The sequence below is a fragment of the Symphalangus syndactylus genome, chromosome 5 (assembly GCF_028878055.3).
Source record: "Symphalangus syndactylus isolate Jambi chromosome 5, NHGRI_mSymSyn1-v2.1_pri, whole genome shotgun sequence".
Taxonomy (NCBI): Eukaryota; Metazoa; Chordata; class Mammalia; order Primates; family Hylobatidae; genus Symphalangus; species Symphalangus syndactylus.
Genome location: NC_072427.2, coordinates 69682118 through 69702207, shown reverse-complemented (window position 1 = coordinate 69702207; position 20090 = coordinate 69682118). Strand labels below are relative to the sequence as shown.

Here is a 20090-nt window from a genome sequence, read left to right as displayed (position 1 = left end):
CCATCCTATTTTGGAACAATTACTGAATACTGAGTTTGTAGGTAAGAGCACAGAGTTTTCTGTTAGATGCCCATGTCACAGCAAATTTTCTACTAAAAATTAGAGCCAGAATTTCAATTTGTATTCTCCACTGAGTTGCCAACCCCTTAAGCAGACGTTAAAAGGGGTAATCTGACACAGGAGCTAAGTGACACAGAATACAGTAGCTACTCTCTACAACTATGAAAAATGAACATATTTTATATAACCAAGGGTAGAGACCTTCCCTATTTATACAGCAGGATGTGGAAAGAAAGAAAAACCTAATAACTACAATTAAATAGTAATATTGGTTAACCTGTACCTATGCAGTACTGAAAGGAATCAATTTGATGAACATAACAAAGTGTAATACTGTTATTCTACAGAACACTATCCACTATATTTTTTCCTAAATAATGCATGAAGTGTGGTTTAAATAAAGTAGACTATGCCAGACTGTAACCTTCAAATAACAACTTCCAAACAATAAACTAAGCCAGATGATATCTGAAACATACATTTTCCTCAAAATGGAAGGCATTTTAACAAAAATAAATGTTACATTTCAGTAACATAAATAAGATTCAATCACTCAACAAAACCAAAATATTAAGCAAAATCCAGAAAGCATACAAGCGTGCTTAAATAAAAACCAGTTTTAGAGGAAATAGAGAAAACAGGTATGTCTATACTCCATATTGACTGATTTTAAAGATCAGCAAAAGAGAAGAAGATCCTAACAAAAACCTCACACCATTCTTTCATGTAATTCACAACACTGAATATATACTTAACATCCTATTTATCCTATTAAGGTCATTAATTACAATCCCTGGTTTTTATAATTCCCTTTTTACCAAATCCAAAGTAGGTAAAATTCTTAAAAAAAAAAAAAAAAAAAATCACAGCATTCCCTTGATGGTAGTTCCAGGACTTGAGCTCAGGCCTCCTGACTCCTAATCCAGAGATTTTCCTGCAAGACTGTACTGGCTCCATAAAAATAACTGGGTTATAAAATATTTCAATAAAATGAACACACATTGAAAAGGATTAAGGAAAAGACAGTGCTTCTTCAGCTAACAATTTCCACTTACAAAGTATCCACTCCTAATCTACTAGAATAATCTAACAACACAAACATACTAATTAACTTTATAACTACCAAAAGGCTATGTACTTAATATACTAAATCAACTCATTACAGGTATAAACATGCAAATATGTGACAGGATGTTTAGTACTCATCCGTCATCCCACAAGTATTTACTAATAGACATGTATCCCAGTAAAGTCATCTGCTGACAATTTTTAAAATCTTTCCTTTAGTGCTTACACTGGTAGCACTTAATTATCTCAATTAAAACCATTCCTATGGGCAAGTCCAAATGTTCTATAATAATACATCAGTTTTAATTTTTAGCGGGTTTTTTTATTTTTCTTGATTTCATCTTTTTACTCCAGAATTACATTAAAATGATCAAGGAAATATCATGAATGCCAATGAAATATAATACATTTTCAAAATAGTTTACTCAATTATAATCCCACAAAGTTAAAACAAGCTAATGTAAATAACAGTACATACCTCAAAACCACCAAAATCATCATCATCCATTCTTCAAGTGGCACCTGAAAAATATAAGATATTGAAACAAGCCTGCACACACACATTTATGTCAAAATACTCTCTAACTTAAATGTATACACATTTATTTGTAAATTAAAATTATTTCTGTCTATGCATTTTTTATGCAAAAAAGAATTTGCTGTCGGCTTTTACTTTTTGGCAAAATTAGCAATTTCTGTAACTTTTTCAGCAACCATGTATTTTGCCATTTTATGTTGAGATGCCAGGAGTGGAAAAATATTCTTTTACATTTTAATTTGCTTTTCCCAAATTGGCACTAGAGCTCAATTCAATAATGCTTCCTGCTTTTTGCATCTATTCCTCAGTTGTCTGGCAACATCAGCACAAACTCCAGCTAAGAACAGGACTGTGGTGAGTTTTTGGAAATCTGTCCCCCACCACAAAGGTTCTTCCCTTGGTTTCAGGGCCAAGGCTGATTTAGATTTTCAAAATTGATCAGCATTTTTGAGCTGTGGCCACAACTTTTGGATCATTTTGATATGTGTATTTTTAGCTGAAACTGCTTTGCACTTTTGGAAAAATGTGGAGCAAGTTACTGGGCTGATCAAGATAAATCAAGTCATGTATTCATGGGAGATGAGGGACGAGAAAAATACAAATAAATATCCAGAATTCCTCTTTTCTTTACTCTTAAAGTATGTAAGAGAGACAAGCACTCAAATAATATTTGCTTTTTTAGTCCTAAATGTATATCATAAAAATGAAAAGATAAAACCATTAGTATCAGGGCTTTAAAAAAAAAAAAAAAGAAGGAGCAGCAGCTTTACCAAACAAACCATGTAAGAACTAAAAAGCCTGAAAAGGTGAAATTACTAAGAGGAAGTATACATTAAAATGAAAAATAAGTTCTCATATAGATTGTTTCTAATTTACAATTTGGAACCTATAATTGTGAAATCTATAGCTGCAAGTAATACTCTAGTCAATAATAATTGGTTTCTTTTTCTATCATTCAAAAGTGAACATATGACAAAATAATCTGTACAACAAACCCCCATGACAGGAGTTTGTCTTTGTAATAAACCTTTACCTGTACCCCTTAACCTAAAAGTTAATTTAAAAAACAATGTTTTAAATTAAAAAGAAAACTTTAAGTGAACATGCCCAAATGTTAATTATAGTTCCCTTGACTCAGTAATACAAGATGGACTTGATTACAGGAAAACAATCCTTTCCCACTTCTAAAATAAAAATAGCTATACATATTAAACTATATGTTAAACAGTAATCTTAAGGGCATTTTCTAAGGTCATTTGCTTTAAGTAGTCATCTATATCCGTGCTTTACCTTCTCGAAACTAGTGCTAACACCTTCAAAAAGAAAATTCAAAAAATTGTCAAAGAAAAAAACAGTAAAAACATTAATTTCAAGGATTGTTTTGTTTTAATAGGCAAAGAAAATTATTTTCACAGAAACTCAGTAGGTAATGACACTAAAAAATATATATTTAGACAGAAACATATTATAAAAAGGAAAGGTATTAAATTAACCAGAATATAATCATGGTATCATTACCATTACTCACAATTTTAGCAATCTGATGAAAATGTTTTATAAAATGTATTTCTCCAAAAATTAAAACTAAGCAGGTCATCCACGTATAGCACTTAAAAAATATAAACCAGACTTTCAGAAACTTTCGATGATGCTTAGTTTGAAACGGAACTCACATTATTTTGTGTTGCAAGTGAACAGAAATTTGTATGTGGCTACATTTTTCATGAAGAAATTATGAAAGAAGAGTGATATGGACATTAAGAATTAACCAAATCAAACTATAAACACCAGCTTTATCTTTTCCACATGTATCCCATGAATCTCAACAAACAAAAAAATTTTAGCATCTACATATGCTGTACTCAAATAATATGGTTTCAAAAGAATGGAATTTTTAGAGCAATGCTTCTATGTGTTTTCTTAAGTCACTTCCCAATAAATTATTTGTAAAGTGACAGAAAATTTGAAAACAAAAACAAATACCCACGTCTAACAATCATTTCAGCTTGTTTGACTGTGGTAATGAACCAAATACCATCAGTTTCCTAAGTTCTGATTTAGTTCTGCAAAAGAACATACTAGTGACCACTGATGTTTTCCAGACTCCAGCAACTTTTACATATTCGGTGGCTCACGCCTGTAATCCCAGCACCTTGGAAGGCTGAGGTAGGCGGATCACCTGAGGTCAGCAGCACTTCAAGACCAGCCTGGTCAACATGATGAAACCCTGTCTCTACTAAAAATACAAAAAATTAGCCAGGCATGGTGGCACACGACTGTAATCCCAGCTAGTTGGGGGGCTGAGGCAGAAGAATCACTTGAACCTGGGAGGTGGAGGTTGCAGCGAGCCAAGATGGTGCCACTGCACTCCAGCCCAGGCAACAAGAGTGAAACTCCGTCTAAAAAAAAAAAAAAAGCAGATGATACTCTTCCTTTTATTTTCAAAGAAATATTAATACATTTAAAAACACAAATATGTCCCAAGTTACTTAACATATACTTCTAGAGAAATATTTATTTTTTAAATTATTATTCTTATACTTTAAGTTTTAGGGTACATGTGCACAATGTGCAGGTTTGTTACATATGTATCCATGTGCCATGTTGGTGTACTGCACCCATTAACGCGTCATTTAACATTAGGTATATCTCCTAATGCTATCCCTCCCCCCTCCGCCCACCCCACAACAGTCCCCAGAGTGTGATGTTCCCCTTCCTGTGTCCATGTGTTCTCATTGTTCAATTCCTACCTATGAGTGAGAACATGCGGTGTTTGGTTTTTTGTCCTTGCGATAGTTTACTTGGAATGACGGTTTCCAGTTTCATCCATGTCCCTACAAAGGACATGAACTCATCATTTTTTATGGCTGCATAGTATTCCATGGTGTATATGTGCCACATTTTCTTAATCCAGTCTATCGTTGTTGGACATTTGGGTTGGCTCCAACTCTTTGCTATTGTGAATAGTGCCGCAATAAACATACATGTGCATGTGTCTTATAGCAGCATGATTTATAATCCTTTGGGTATATACCCAGTAATGGGATGGCTGGGTCAAATGGTATTTCTAGTTCTAGATCCCTGAAAAATCACCACACTGACTTCCACAATGGTTGAACTAGTTTACAGTCCCACCAACAGTGTAAAAGTGTTCCTATTTCTCCACATCCTCTCCAGCACCTGTTGTTTCCTGACTTTTTTATGATGGCCATTCTAACTGGTGTGAGATGGTATCTCATTGTGGTTTTGACTTGCATTTCTCTGATGGCCAGCGATGATGAGCATTTTTTCATGTGTTTTTCGGCTGCATAAATGTCTTCTTTAGAGAAGTGTCTGTTCATGCCCTTCACCCATTTTTTGATGGGGTTGTTTTTTTCTTGTAAATTTGTTTGAGTTCATTGTAGATTCTGGATATTAGCCCTTTGTCAGATGACTAGGTTGTGAAAATTTTCTCCCATTTTGTAGGTTGCCTGTTCACTCTGATGGTAGTTTCTTTTGCTGTGCAGAAGCTCTTTAGTTTAATTAGATCCCATTCGTCAATTTTGGCTTTTGTTGCCATTGCTTTTGATGTTTTAAACATGAAGTCCTTGCCCATGCCTATGTCCTGAATGGTGTTGCCTAGGTTTTCTTCTAGGGTTTTTATGGTTTTAGGTCTATCATGTAAGTCTTTAATCCATTTGAATTAATTTTTGTATAACGTATAAATTTTGTATAACGTATAAAGAAGGGATCCAGTTTCAGTTTTGTACATATGGCTAGCCAGTTTTCCCAGCACCATTTATTAAACAGGGAATCCTTTCCCCATTGCTGGTTTTTGTCAGGTTTGTCAAAGATCAGATAGTTGTAGTTATTTCTGAGGGCTCTGTTCTGTTCCATTGGTCTATATCCCTGTTTTGGTACCAGTACCATGCTGTTTTCGTTACTGTAGCCTTGTAGTATAGTTTGAAGTCAGGTAGTGTGATGCCTCCGGCTTTCTTCTCCTGGCTTAGTATGGACTTGGTGATGTGGGCTCTTTTTGGTTCCATATGAACTTTAAAGTAGTTTTTTCCAATTCTGTGAAGAAAGTCATTGGTAGCTTGATGGGGATGGCATTGAATCTATAAATTACCTTGGGCAGTATGGCCATTTTCACGATATTGATTCTTCCAACCCATGGGCATGGAATGTTCTTCCATTTGTTTGTATCCTCTTTTATTTCATTGAGCAGTGGTTTGTAGTTCTCCTTGAAGAGGTCCTTCATGTCCCTTGTAACTTGGATTCCTAGGTATTTTATTCTCTTTGAAGCAATTGTGAATGGGAGTTCACTCATGATTTGGCTGTTTGTCTGTTATTGGTGTACAAGAATGCTTGTGATTTTTCTACGTTGATTTTGTATCCTGAGACTTTGCTGAAGTTGCTTATCAGCTTAAGGAGATTTTGGGCTGAGATGATGGGGTTTTCTAGATATACAATCACGTCATCTGCAAACAGGGACAATTTGACTTCCTCTTTTCCTAACTGAATACCCTTTATTTCCTTCTCCTGACTCATTGCCCTGGCCAGAACTTCCAACACTATGTTGAATAGGAGTGGTGAGAGAGGGCATCCCTGTCTTGTGCCCGTTTTCAAAGGGAATGCTTCCAGTTTTTGCCCATTCAGTATGATATTGGCTGTGGGTGTGTCATAGATAGCTCTTACTATTTTGAGATACGTCCCATCAATACCTAATTTATTGAGAGTTTTTAGCATGAAGGGTTGTTGAATTTTGTCAAAGGCCTTTTCTGCATCTATTGAGATAATCATGTGGTTTTTGTCTTTGGTTCTGTTTATATGCTGGATTACGTTTATTGATTTGCATATGTTGAACAAGCCTTGCATCCCAGGGATGAAGCCCACTTGATCATGGTGGATAAGCTTTTTGATGTGCTGCTGGATTTGGTTTGCCAGTATTTTATTGAGGATTTTTGCATCAATGTTCATGAAGGATATTGGTCTGAAATTCTCTTTTTTGGTTGTGTCTCTGCCAGGCTTTGGTATCAGGATGATGCTGGCCTCATAAAATGAGTTAGGGAGGATTCCCTCTTTTTCTATTGATTGGAATAGTTTCAGAAGGAATGGTACCAGCTCCTCCTTGTACCTCTGGTAGAATTCGGCTGTGTATCCATCAGGTCCTGGACTCTTTTTGGTTGGTAAGCTATTGATTATTGCCACAATTTCAGAACCTGTTATTGGTCTACTCAGAGATTCAACTTCTTCCTGATTTAGTCTTGGAAGGGTGTATTTATCGAGGAATTTATCCATTTCTTCTAGATTTTCTAGTTTATTTGCGTTGAGGTGTTTGTAGTATTCTCTGATGGTAGATTGTATTTCTGTGGGATTGGTGGTGATATCCCCTTTATCATTTTTTATTGCGTCTATTTGATTCTTCTCTCTTTTCTTCTTTATTAGTCTTGCTAGCGGTCTATCAATTTTGTTGAGGTTTTCAAAAAACCAGCTCCTGGATTCATTAATTTTTTGAAGGGTTTTTTGTGTCTCTATTTCCTTCAGTTCTGTTCTGATTTTAGTTATTTCTTGCCTTCTGCTAGCTTTTGAATGTGTTTGCTCTTGCTTTTCTAGTTCTTTTAATTGTGATGTTAGGGTGTCAATTTTGGATCTTTCCTGCTTTCTCTTGTGGGCATTTAGTGCTGTAAATTTCCCTCTACACACTGCTTTGAATGTGTCCCAGAGATTCTGGTATGTTGTGTCTTTGTTCTCACTGGTTTCAAAGAACATCTTTATTTCTGCCTTCATTTCGTTACGTACCCAGTAGTCATTCAGGAGCAGGTTGTTCAGTTTCCACTTTCTCCAAATAATTTAGACTTCAATTCCTGCAATAGTTTACTTCTGAGCATTTTAAATAGGAGAAAAGAAAATTAACAGCATTGACTTGTAAAAATAAAATTTATAAAATATGAAAATCAACAGTTTTTAAAAGGAAATATACAAATGTGGGCTTATTTATGTATTTAGCTACTCCAATACATTTAAAATATTTACTTTATCAAAAGTGCATTCTTATCAAGTATTTTAGAATATTCCAGCATTTAACATTATAGCCCATTAAACTACAAATATTATAAGAATGTAGCAACAGCAAATATATCTGACATCTAAGTTACAGAATCATAAGCCTGGCCAAAACATTAACAGATCACATAATTCATTCTTTTGTGTCACGGCAGAAAGACAGGTGTATACTTCATTATAATTGGGAATCTACACTGAAAGTTTTCACAATATCAAGGTCTAACAATTCTCAAACTTCTTTATATCTAAATTTAATCTCTTTTTTTTGCCTTATTGTATGAATTCCCTACTTTGCTAGTCTCCATATTTAATACACTGCTGATATGCTAAAAATGTTTTACAAGAAAGACATACAAAAGGACAAAACATATACAGAATACACAATGTAATAAACTTATATTCAGCAATTCTGTATCAGTTAATGTCCTCAAAGAAGTTATAGTCTGGTGTAGGGAGGAGGGCAGAGTGTTAAGAAAAGCATGCAGATACAAATAACATGAGATGTAAAAGAGTCTTAAGAGAGAAGAAAAAATTTTCAAGGTAGGAAGAAAGATTTTCAGAAGTTGATATATCTGGTTGGAAGCATCATTAAATGTCTAAGGTAGAAGGAGACATTTGAGAAAGATTTCAACAGCTCTGACAGAAAATGTCAAATGGCACATCAAAACACACATTTTGTTCATCTTTACGGAAAGGTATCCCTGTAAGATAACAAAGATTTCTTTTGATTGTTGGCTTCTGCATAAAAATGAGGTCAAAGAGAACGTGAAATGAGAAAACTGCAAGACATTTCAAAGCAAATACAAGGAAAATGAGTCACTGGAAAAATGAGAATCACATTTGTCAATACATAGGAGAATCCTCAAAAGGGTCAGCAATGGGAGGTACTGAAAGTTAGGTAAAAGTGAAACTCAAAATTAAGAGTCATAGGTATATGCTAAGACCCCTCCCAGAATCTGCACAACTGGGTAACCTACAATTTATCACCACAGCAGAAGACTGGAGGTTCATTCCCTGGACAGGGTAAAGCTGAGGGTCTCCAGGCAGGAAGATATCAACACAGGTGGACTAGGTGAAGTTATATCTTGGGAAGGGGAGAGGGTAGTTAAATATGTAGACCAGTAACTCCAGTCATCTTTCACTACTCAGCAACCAAAACAATAGCAGCTGGGCTGAAACCTCTAGTCAGAAGAGCTGCAGATTCTCCAATGATGAATCTAATCAACCCATGAAAAGGACCCTATCAGACGTTCCACAAAGAAACAGCTCACTCATGAAATACTACTTTGACAAACCCCCATCCACAAGCACAAAATTTCCAATTAGCTTCTAATTTTAATAACAGGCAGAACAGCATAAAGGTTAAAAGAAGGGACTATAGAGTTAAGATGGCTGGATTCAAATTCCAGCTCTACCACTTACTGTGTTACATTGGGCATTTTACTTAAAACATTGTGTGCCTCAGTTTCCTCATCTATCGAACATAATAGCTAACTCCTAAAGTCAGTACAAGGATTAAATATGTTAAAATAGATGAAGTACTTAGAACAGTATCTGATACATTCTAAGCATTATATAAGTGTTTGCTACTTTATTAGTGCCTCACTCTTACATGTGAACAGACTATCAAGGATGACCAAAGAGATGAAGAAAGCATCTAATTAAAAAACAAATAGAAGAAAAAAATAAAGACCAAACCATAAAAGAAAAATAGGATGAAATAAACAAAGACTATCCAAGAAAGAAAAAACAAAACCATAGTATCTTCAGAAAGTTAACAACAGAAGATAGTCCACCCATGAATTAAGAATAGGATGCCCTAATTTCAGGGGAGAAGATGATTAAGAAAGGAGTAAACAGCAAGACTGAGGCCTTGGAAATAAAAATATATAATTGCAGAAATGAAAAACTGCAGGGTAGAAAATAAAATTAAGGAAATTTTCTTTTAAAAAAGTATAAGAGAAAAAAATGGAAAGTCAGAGTAAAAAAAAGTTACAAGATCCAGCCTAGGATACGTAATATCTAATTATTAGGACTCTAGGAGTTCAAGAAAGACAGAAAAGCGAAAACAAAAGTAAACAAATCATCAACAAAATAATTCAGGAAAATTTTCTAAAACAAAAGGATATTATATCCAGTAATGGGTATATCAAGTATCCAAGAGAAAAAAACCTACAGCAAGGCACAGTAGAGACAAAGGGAAGATCTTACAAGCTTCCAGAGGGAAAATAGGCTTCATTCAAAGGATCAACAATATAATGGTCCCACACTTCATAACAGCATCACTGGAAGGTAAAAAACAATGGACTAATGCTTTTAAAATTCTGAGGGAAAATGATTTACAGCATAGAATTCTATATTCAGCCAAACCAACATATAATTGAGGGAAGAATAAAGTCATGTTCACATCTGTAAAGTCTCAAAACAATTTTTAATGCACAAACACTTTCTTCAAAAGCTTTTAAAGTAAACCAAGAGAATAAGATAAGAAAGAAAAAGACAGGATTAGAAAAGATCCAACTAAAGTGAAAAGCAAAGGGATTTCTCCCAGAATAATAGTGAACTGAGTTCCACAATACCTATGAAGCAAGAAGAGATACCTCCAGTCTAGACTGGAGCAGATCAGAAAGCTCCTGAGAGATGTGTTCAAGAAATGAAATAGACTAGCTCATATGTTTTACCATCATGAGTGTAATTTTAAACAATCGGGAAAATTCAGAGTTGAATTAGTGACTAGAGAACTAACCAAACGAAAACAGAGAAACCAGTATGTAGGAGATGAGGAGGCTGGAAAAGCATGGAGGACATAGAAGACATAGCAAGCCTTATTACAATTGTAAACTATGTGCACAAAAAAAAAAAAAAAAAAAAAAACATGGCATGATGAGCCAGCTACCTATTAGTTCTATCAAAATATTCTGAGAAAAACTCAAGGTTTTTCTTTACAAAACTAACCATAAAAGACATAAGTGCTTTAAATTTGTATTTACTCAACAAATAAATTAGGATTTTTCATAATAATCTCCATTATAACATCTTCCCATATTACAAGTATTCATACAAAATGTAAGATTGTATCTCTAGACATGGAAGTTGCTGAAAACCTAACCAACCTGCACCCCTCCCCATCTAAAAAAAGCCTAATAGAGAAAAAGACATTTTGACAACTGACTTCAAAAAATAAAATCTCAAGAGACCACCCAAATTATCTAATCATCCCCAAATATCCTATTAGTTAACACTGTCCACTTAGCATTTAACTAAATCTCCATCTGATCTGGAAAACTACTTGCTAACATCCTCACAGTCGCAATAATACTTTTCCATTTGATCCTGCTTAATGCCATGTTTCCTAGAAGCAACAGAGACAAGTGATTTCTTTCTGACTCTTCTGGGGAAACAGAAATTAGAGAAAACAGAACAAAGGAAATACACACACACACACACACACACATTTAAACCTTAAAGTTAAAAATAGAAAACAATTAAGACTGAGCTAATTAGAAGAGTCAAAATATGTAAGAACAGAATTTCAGGCTTATTGGGTCAAGAAAATGTAACTGTCCACCTAAGTTTATATAAGAAATCTGGAGGTAGTGTGGGGATCCTTTATTCATCTTTTTTTTTAACCCTCCAGCAATTCAACTGAGCAGTTCCTAGCACATACTAAGGGCTCAAAGAATATTTTTGAATTAATGCCTTCAGAATAAATGACTGAATGAAAGCAAATTAGTTGCTAATAGTTCCCACATGACTTCCTTTTCCCTCTTATTTTTCCAAGAAAATTACATTGGATCTTGGGGACTAGAAGACCCAGTTGCTAGCATTAAAACAGCTCTACCCATATTAAGACCGGAGCCTAAGGACCAATATCTTAAAAGATATTACATTGCTACTTTATATTCTCATCAAGTGTCCAATTATTATTGGGGTTAATAATTTTGAAACTGCCTATGAAGCAGAATTAAAGAAGTATTGCCATACTATAAATTCTACTACCAGTGAACCTTTGCCAGTGGCAGATTATCACAAGTCCAAAGAAAACAAACTGAGGTGTAAATTTATTACCTAAAAAACATTATATTCATAAATGATCCAATAGGAAAACATCCCAACTACTAACAACTAAAACTTTTCCTTTATAATTTTTATCTGTTATCAAGTAAGTCTGTCTTTACCAACCTTCATTCAGAAAACTTACACATCCCAAAAAGTAACAACAAAAATAAAAACTATAAGACATTTACTCTCCAAACCCTTACATCTACTCTCACCCTCTTTGGTTAAGTCTTCAACTTCCAACTCCTTAATAGCAATCTTTTCCCAGGCTGATAGCCCTCTGATTCTATCTCATTATCTTCTCCTTCAAAAAATGTATGCCCTCTCACAATCTTAGTGGTCTACACAAATTTTCCAGAACTAATCACTTCTCAGGGGCCAGTTGTACATTCCCAACCAAAAAAATGAACATTTTTACAGAGCAATCCCTCTATCAACTCAAAATTCTCACTGTATGAACTGTATTCTTATCTGGCAAAATCTCATCGCTCAATGAATGCTTGAAGTAAGATATACTACTTCCTCTCCTCACATTTTAAAGAGGGCACAGGACTGTTTTCAATAGGAAATGTGATTGAAGAAGTACTATAGTCCTTTCTCCTCTCAAAAAAAAAAAGTAATAATAATAGTAAGAGCAAAACATCTCTACGTGTCACTGATAGCTAAGATTAATTATAAAATTTAGTGTGCATGCAAAATACAACCTCTTTGAGCTCCTTACTGGGAACTTGGTGCCTACAAACAATATACTATTCTTGTAGTTTAGCTCCCATAAAGAAGCTCATCAGGGAAAAACTTCATTCTTTAAGCACAGAGACTTGTTTTTTAGCTATTCTGCCTGTGACCAGATGGGTAAATTTAATTTAGAAGAAAACTTGTGGGAGACCTCATTTCAGATTTAGGCCCAAGCCAGGTTTTAACAATAAAGCTGCTACTCTGATTCCTATACAACTCTTGGTTCTATTCCTCAGCTGATTCAGAATCCAGAGTGGTTGCAAGGCAACTGATAACACCTCCCTCTCACCCCAGGAACCACCAATAATATCCAATTACCTGTCTTCTGCTGATAACTATCAGAAGAAAATCGCATAAAATTCATGTTTCCCCTCTTCAATTGGATTCACAGTGCTGCCCAACACACCCAGTATTTCTTTAAAGTTATTTCTCTCATTCTCCAGAAAAGCTATTTCAAAGATTGCCAACTCTCCTCAAACTTCCAGCCTTTCTATTCCTTTCTGCAATCAAAGCAAATAGCCAGGCCTCCTGCTAAACAAAGAAAACAGAAGGCATTTTAAGAGAAGTCCCTCAACTTCTTGTTACCAAAACTATAGCTACCAGCATCTGTACTCAGCTATTACAACTCATTCTGCTCACAAAGAAAAAGGAACCCTTCTGCCTAAAGACTAACCCCCAAACCCTCCCAGCAACCTAGGCTTTCAGAGACTTGGCTCTCTCAATTGTTTCCTCTTAACTATTCAACCTCCTCTTATTTAGCTCTTTCTCATCAACAATGAAACGTGCTCCAAGCCCTACAGTTTAAAAATGAAACAGAACAAAAACAAAAACAAAACCTTCCTCAAATACAGTGTCCTCCAACCACAGTCCTATCCTTTTCACAGCTCAACTTCAGACACTATTCTTATATCTCATGCCTGCAACCAATTACATCCTTTTTATTATGCAAATAGAAACAATTCCTTGTCTTATTTGAACACTAACATCATTTGACTGGTCTTTTCTTCTCAAAATACTCTCACTTCATGCTATATAAGACAATCCTTCTTTCTTCCTAGTTTTCTGACTGCTTTATCTCAATCTCTCTTGCAGGTTCTTCTACCTATACTTTAAATTTTGGTGCTCCAAAGGGCTCCAACCTAACCCTTCCTTTCACTTTAGATACACTCCCTGGACCATCTCATTCACATCTTTGGGTTCATTTACAAACATAAACTAGGGTATCTCTATCTCTAATTTAGATGTGTTTCCTGAGCTCCAGATCTATATAGCCAAGAGACAACTGTAATCTAACAGGCACCTCAAATTCAATACAACCAAAACTCAAGATTGAATTCAAGATCTCCCCCACCAACCTCAAACTTACCCTTCCTCCAGGGGTCTTTAGACCAGTGATTGCCACTACCTCTATAACACATTTGGTCAAGAAGAAAACTTGCAGTCATCTTTGCCTCATACTTCTCTCTCTCACCCCATATATAAAATCAATCACAAAATCCTACCTCCGAGAGCAGGGATCCCCAACCCACGGACCTGAACCGGTCTGGGTCCTTGGCCTGTTAGGAACCACGCTGCACAGCAGGAGGTGAGTGGCCAGCAAGCAAGCATTACCACCTGAGCTCTGCCTCCTGTCAGATTAGCAGCAGCATTAGATCCTCAAAGGAGAATCTCAAAGGAGCGTGAACCCTATTGTGAACTGTGTATATGAGGGATCTAGGCTGTGTGCGCCTTATGAGAATCTAACTAATGCCTGATGATCTGAGGTGGAACAATTTCATCCTGAAACCATCTCCCAACATTCCAGTTCACAGAAAAACTGTCTTCCACAAAACCCGTCCCTGGTGCCAACAAGGTTGGGGACCTCTGTCCCAGATACGTCTAGAATATATCTACTCCTCTCAATCCCCAATACCTTCGCCCTAAGCAAGGCCACCATTATCTTTCATATAGTTTATAGCATCAACCTCCAAAACAGTACTCTGCTTCCAATTTTGCTCCTTTCTAGTCCATTCTCCACTCTCCAACCTAAGTGTTCCTTCTAAATACTCCTCATACTTAAAACCTTATTCAATGGCTTCTCATTATTTTACAAAGTAAAAATTCTTTTTTTTCTTTTTTTTTTTTTTTTGAGACAGAGTCTTGCTCTCTCACCCAGGCTGGAGTGCAGTGGCGTGGTCTCAGCTCACTGCAAGCTCCGCCTCCCGGGTTCACGCCATTCTCCTGCCTCAGCTTCCCAAGTAGCTGGGACTACAGGCGCCCGCCACCACACCCGGCTAATTTTTTGTATTTTGAGTAGAGGCGGGGTTTCACCATGTTAGCCAGGATGGTCTCAATCTCCTGACCTCATGATCCGCCCGCCTCCGCCTCCCAAAGTGCTGGGATTACAGGCATGAGCCACCATGCCCAGCCCAAAGTAAAAATTCTTAACAAGAATTAATGGACCTTTGTAACCTAGTTGCTGCTATCATCCTCATCTCCATCAGATCCATATCCGGTAATCACACAGAAATTTGTGTTTGAACCATATGATGCTGGCCAAATCACTACGTGTCTCTGGGCCACAGTGTCCTCATATGTCAAATGAACAGGCTGACCAGAGGACTTCTAAGGTATTACACTCTAAGATACTCTTAATATATGAAACTACACTATTACTATAGCCAAGTTCACCTTTTCTTCACAAACTACTTTCTCTCCTCAATCTGTTCTTTTCAGTCAATAGTATTATCCTTCTTTAATCCATCTGGGATGCAAAACCCAGGTGTCACCTTTTACTCTTCACTTGACACTTTACACCATAGCAGGTAAGTCAGTCAATTCTATATTATTTCCCCACTCATCCTTTCTTGTCTCCTCCAGTGACCATCTTTGTGGCTTGGATCTCTATCACTATTTCTTGAAAACTACCAGAACTTACTTTTTATCATCTGCTCTCCAATCCTTTCATTACACGTATAACTATTTCTAAAACAATCATGTTTTAGACCCTAAAACTATCATGTCAATCTCAACTCCAAATCTTTCAAAACAAGAATGCCAAATCCATGCCTCTATGGGATATGATCTTTGGAGTCCCCCATATAAGCAAAACAAGCATGATGACAGAATTGTGATTTGCACTGGTACTAATGATTAAAAGTAAAAATAGGTCCTATAAAAAAATGTCTACAAATATATCACAACATCAAGGCACAAGAATGTGCTCTATACAACAAATAATAGAGAAAAGTGTCACATAGTAATTACAGTAAAATCAGTGTTGACAACATAAAACTGAAGACCCGGACAGTAAGCTGTAATACATATAACTCTTCTCTGTGCTTATCTGGACTCACAATCCTTAATTTATTTTTTCATCATTCCCTTACTTTCAAATGAATGAAGTTTCATCTCTTCTATATTTACTACCAAAAAAGCATATTACTTTTATCTGAACTATTTTTAAAGGGTATCCTGCAGTATGTAAATTTGGGGGACCTAACTTTTTCATATGATATTATGTTGCTAATATTATTATGGCTATTCTTCATTCTTTTGGCTGCTATATTAATTATATGCCAAAGTTTATTCAGCCACTTTCCTATCAAGAGACATCTGGGTAGTTTACAGGATTTTGTTATTGAGACCAGAAATGCTGTGAACATTTTTCAATACATCTACTTTTCTTTATACACAGAACTTCCCTGGAGTATATGCCTATGAGTAAAATCATTGGGTTGTAACATTTGTCAATGTTTAGCTTCACAGGAAAATGAAAAAGCACTTTCCAAAATGGTGGCACGAATACAGAGGTCCCATAAATCTTCATCCTTCCTGACACTTGGTTTTAAATGGCATCTCATTTTGTACTTAATTTGACTTCCCTGATCATTAATGAAGTTAAAATTTCTTCATATGATTATCAATGATATGTGGTTCCTCTTTTGTGAAATGCCTATTCACATCTTTATTTTTCTACTGTGTTGTGTTTTTAATTGATTTGGGTAAATTTTTTAAAATAATTCTTGATATTAATCATTTGTCAGCTGTGTATATTGCAAACAGCTTCTAGTTTATAACATGTGTTTCCACTTTCTTTAAGGCAGCTTTTGATGAACAGAAATTCTTAATCTATTCTTTAATAACAATTTATCAGTTTCTTAGTCTTATTTTTTAAATCCTTTGCCATCTGTAAAAGGTATATACCTTTATTTACTACAAGGAAATTTTATTTTTGACATTTAAGTATTTCAGCCATCTGTATTTGAGTATTTATATGGTGGAAGAAGAGATCTAATTATTTTTTTTTCCTGATATGGATCATTTTTCCTGATTACATTTATTATACAATAACTTCTTTCCTTGCTAATCTGATAAGCCATCTTTATCATACACCAAATTTATTCTAGTATAAACAGACCCATAAACACTGTGGGTCTGTTTCTAGCTATAAGATTATTTCAGCACAAATGGAATCTTTACGATAGTGAGTGAGCCCTATCACTAAGATATACCATGGTTAAGTTTTTTCTAAAAGGACTATTGATAACATTCTATAAATACCCCTACAGATGTCTCAAAAATTTCCTGTTAGGTGCATTCCTATTTATTGAATGCACCTATGATAATATCTATGATACTATTTTAATGTCTTCTTTTATACATTCTAGTTATTTGTTGTTACTGTAATAACAATCCAATTGACTTCTATATTAATCTACACACTCAACTTTAGTAAACTCTTATTTCTTTTCTTTCTTTTTTTTTTTTGAGACAGAGTTTCCCTCTTGTTGCCCATGCTGGAGTGCAATGGCGCAATCTCGGCTCACTGCAACCTCAGCCTCCCAGGTTCAAGCAATTCTCCTGTCTCAACCTCCTGAGTAGCTGAGATTACAGGCGCCCGCCACTATGCCCAGCTAATTTTTGGTATTTTTAGTAGAGACAGAGTTTCACCATGTTGGCCAAGCTGGTCTCAAACTCCTGACCTCAGGTGATCTGCCCGCCTTGGCCTCCCAAAGTGCTGGGATTACAGGCATGAGCCAGTGCACCCGGCCTAGTAAACTCTTATTTCTAATAACTTATCTGTGTATAATTTTGATTTTACATGTGAACAAACATATTGCATCCAGATAACAATACTTTATGTCCTTCTTTACAATTCTTGTATCTCTAATTTATTTTTCTTGTCTTAATGTACTAGCTATGTCCTCCAATGCAATGCTAAGTACATGAGGTAATGTGGCAGATTATATTTTCCAAAGATCGTCTCAAAAATATCTCCCATTCTACAGTTTCTTCTAAGAATGTGACACTGATACTCCTCTCATTGAGTGGAAGGATTTCTGTCTTTTCCCTTTGAATCTGAGTCAATTGATATGACTTCCACAACCAACATATTAGAATTAACACTGTGTGATTTCCCTAGCTAGGATACAAAAATGCAATGTGCTTCTGTCTTTCGCTCTTGTATTGCTTGCTCTTGGAGCCTAGATGCCATTATGTGAGACAGACCAAACTGGCCCACACAGAGATATCACATGGAAAAGCCATGTGTAAGTTTTCCAACTGACTGCCTAATTAAGTTCCCAGCCAACAGCCAGCATCATATCACCAGACATATAAATGAAGATACTTTAAGATGAATCCAGCCCCTAGCCAGCAAGTCACCTCCAGTGTTCAAAATTCACATCATCCCAACTGAGGCAATGAAAAGAGTGGAGCTGTAAAAAAAAAAAAAAAAAGCCTTCTTCTGCATTGTCCAAGTTTCTGACCCTTAGAATTCATCAGCATAATAAAACAGTTTTTAGTGCCATTAAATTTGGATTAGTTATATAGCAATAATAATCAGAACATGTGATAAGCATGCTTTTATCATTTCTGACTTTAAGAGAATCTTTTCATCTATCCCCATTTAGGAAGATTGCTGATGATGGTTGGTTGACTGGTTGTTTTTTAAACATTTCTTGACAGTTTAGAGATGTTCCCTCTTTTCCTAATTTGCTAAGCATTTTTATCATGAATTTATGTTGATTCACAAATGATTTTCTGTATCGTAATTACACAGTTTTTCACTTTTAATCTATCAATGTAAATGTTGCTTACATTTATGTATCATTTATTAGTAAATCATCCTTGCATACCTGGGGAAAATCCAATTTGGCAATGATGTTTGTCTTCTTTAAATGTTGGTTTCAATTTGCTACTATCCTGTTTGGGATTACCAGCTCTATATTAAAAGTGAAATACATCTGTAATTGTCATCTGTTTTAGTGTCTTCATTTGATTTGGATATCAGGATTATGCTGGGCTTTCAGAACTTGCTGGGGAATTATCCTCTGTTTGTATTATTTTAAAAGATTGCAACAGATTGGAATAATCTATTTCTCAAAATTTTGGTAGGGACTTATTTATTGGCAAATCATTTGGGCTTGTTGCTTTCTTTGTGGGAAGATTCAGACTTTTAATTTCTCCCTCGGTTTTTACAAGTAATATTTTCCTAGAAATGTCTATTTTTACATAGGTCACATATAATTAACAGTATTCTCATTTTCCTTTTAATCTCTGATTTATGTTACATATCTCTTTTTCATTCTTTATATATTGAATTCTGTATATGTCCATGAACTGTATTATTCATATATTGTATACCCTTTGCTGACTTTTTTATCTATCAATAATCACGTTAATTTAAAATTTCCCACTTTAATAGTAGAGGTACTAATTTACCTATACCAATCTATCAAATTTTTGCTACCTATTTGATGTTATATATTTCTGGTGAATGCAGTGAATTCTAATAATTTTATGCTGCCTTGGCATAATTTTAAATACGTTTCTCATATCAGAAACTGCGCTTAGTCACACTCGACACAGTTTCCAGTTGTCTACCTCCACCCAGTTCCTCTATGTTGTTGTTCCAGATACTACCTTATACAATCGCCTCCCAGTAACCACTTCTCTATGGGACAGCTGGATACAACCTACTTGACTCACCCTACTGACTCCCATACCCTGCACAGACTGCCCAGATAAGCTGCTGTGACCATCTCTCAGTCACACAGTGACCAAGGAACTGAAGTCTGTTTGCTGTAAACCCACTGTATTAGTCCGTTCTCACATTGCTTTAAAGAAATACCTGAGACTGAGCAATTTATAAAGAAATGGGGTTTAATTGGCCCATGGTTCTGCAGGTTGTACAGGAAACAATGTTGGCATCTGCTTGGCTTCTGGGGAAGCCTCAGGAAACTTTCAATCATGACAGAAGGCAGAGGGGAAGCAGACACATCTTACATGTCAGAAGCAGGAGCAAGAGTTGGCGGCAGGCGCTACACACTTTTAAACCAGATCTCAGGATAACTTCACTCATTATCACAAGAACAGCACCGCATGGAGGGGATGGTGCTAAACCATTCATGAGGAACTGTCCCCATGATCCAAGCACCTCCCACCAGGCCCTACCTCCAGCCTTGGGGATTACAATTTGACCTGAGATTTGCATGAGAACACAGATCCAAACCACGTCACCCACCAGTTAGAATTCCCTGCAGGAAAACTCTTTGGTAACAACCTAGACCCCAATAATGGCTTTGACTCACAGGTTCCTTGC

The 20090-nt window shown here is 35.8% G+C and overlaps 1 protein-coding gene across 10 annotated transcripts in view; it reads right to left on the bottom strand.

Moving 5' to 3' along the window:
• Positions 1-20090, bottom strand: part of CCDC91 (coiled-coil domain containing 91) — a 363108-nt gene that overhangs the window by 291735 nt on the left and 51283 nt on the right. For 9 of the 10 annotated variants that reach the window (XM_055280261.2, XM_063640331.1, XM_055280264.2 and 6 more), the window contains exon 2: positions 1607-1650. In XM_055280261.2, coding sequence (XP_055136236.2) covers positions 1607-1636 — 30 coding nt within the window. In that variant the 5' untranslated portion in view covers positions 1637-1650. Of the gene's footprint in view, positions 1-1606; positions 1654-20090 lie in introns of those variants that run through there. The other variant, XM_055280259.2, reaches the window with a different exon arrangement.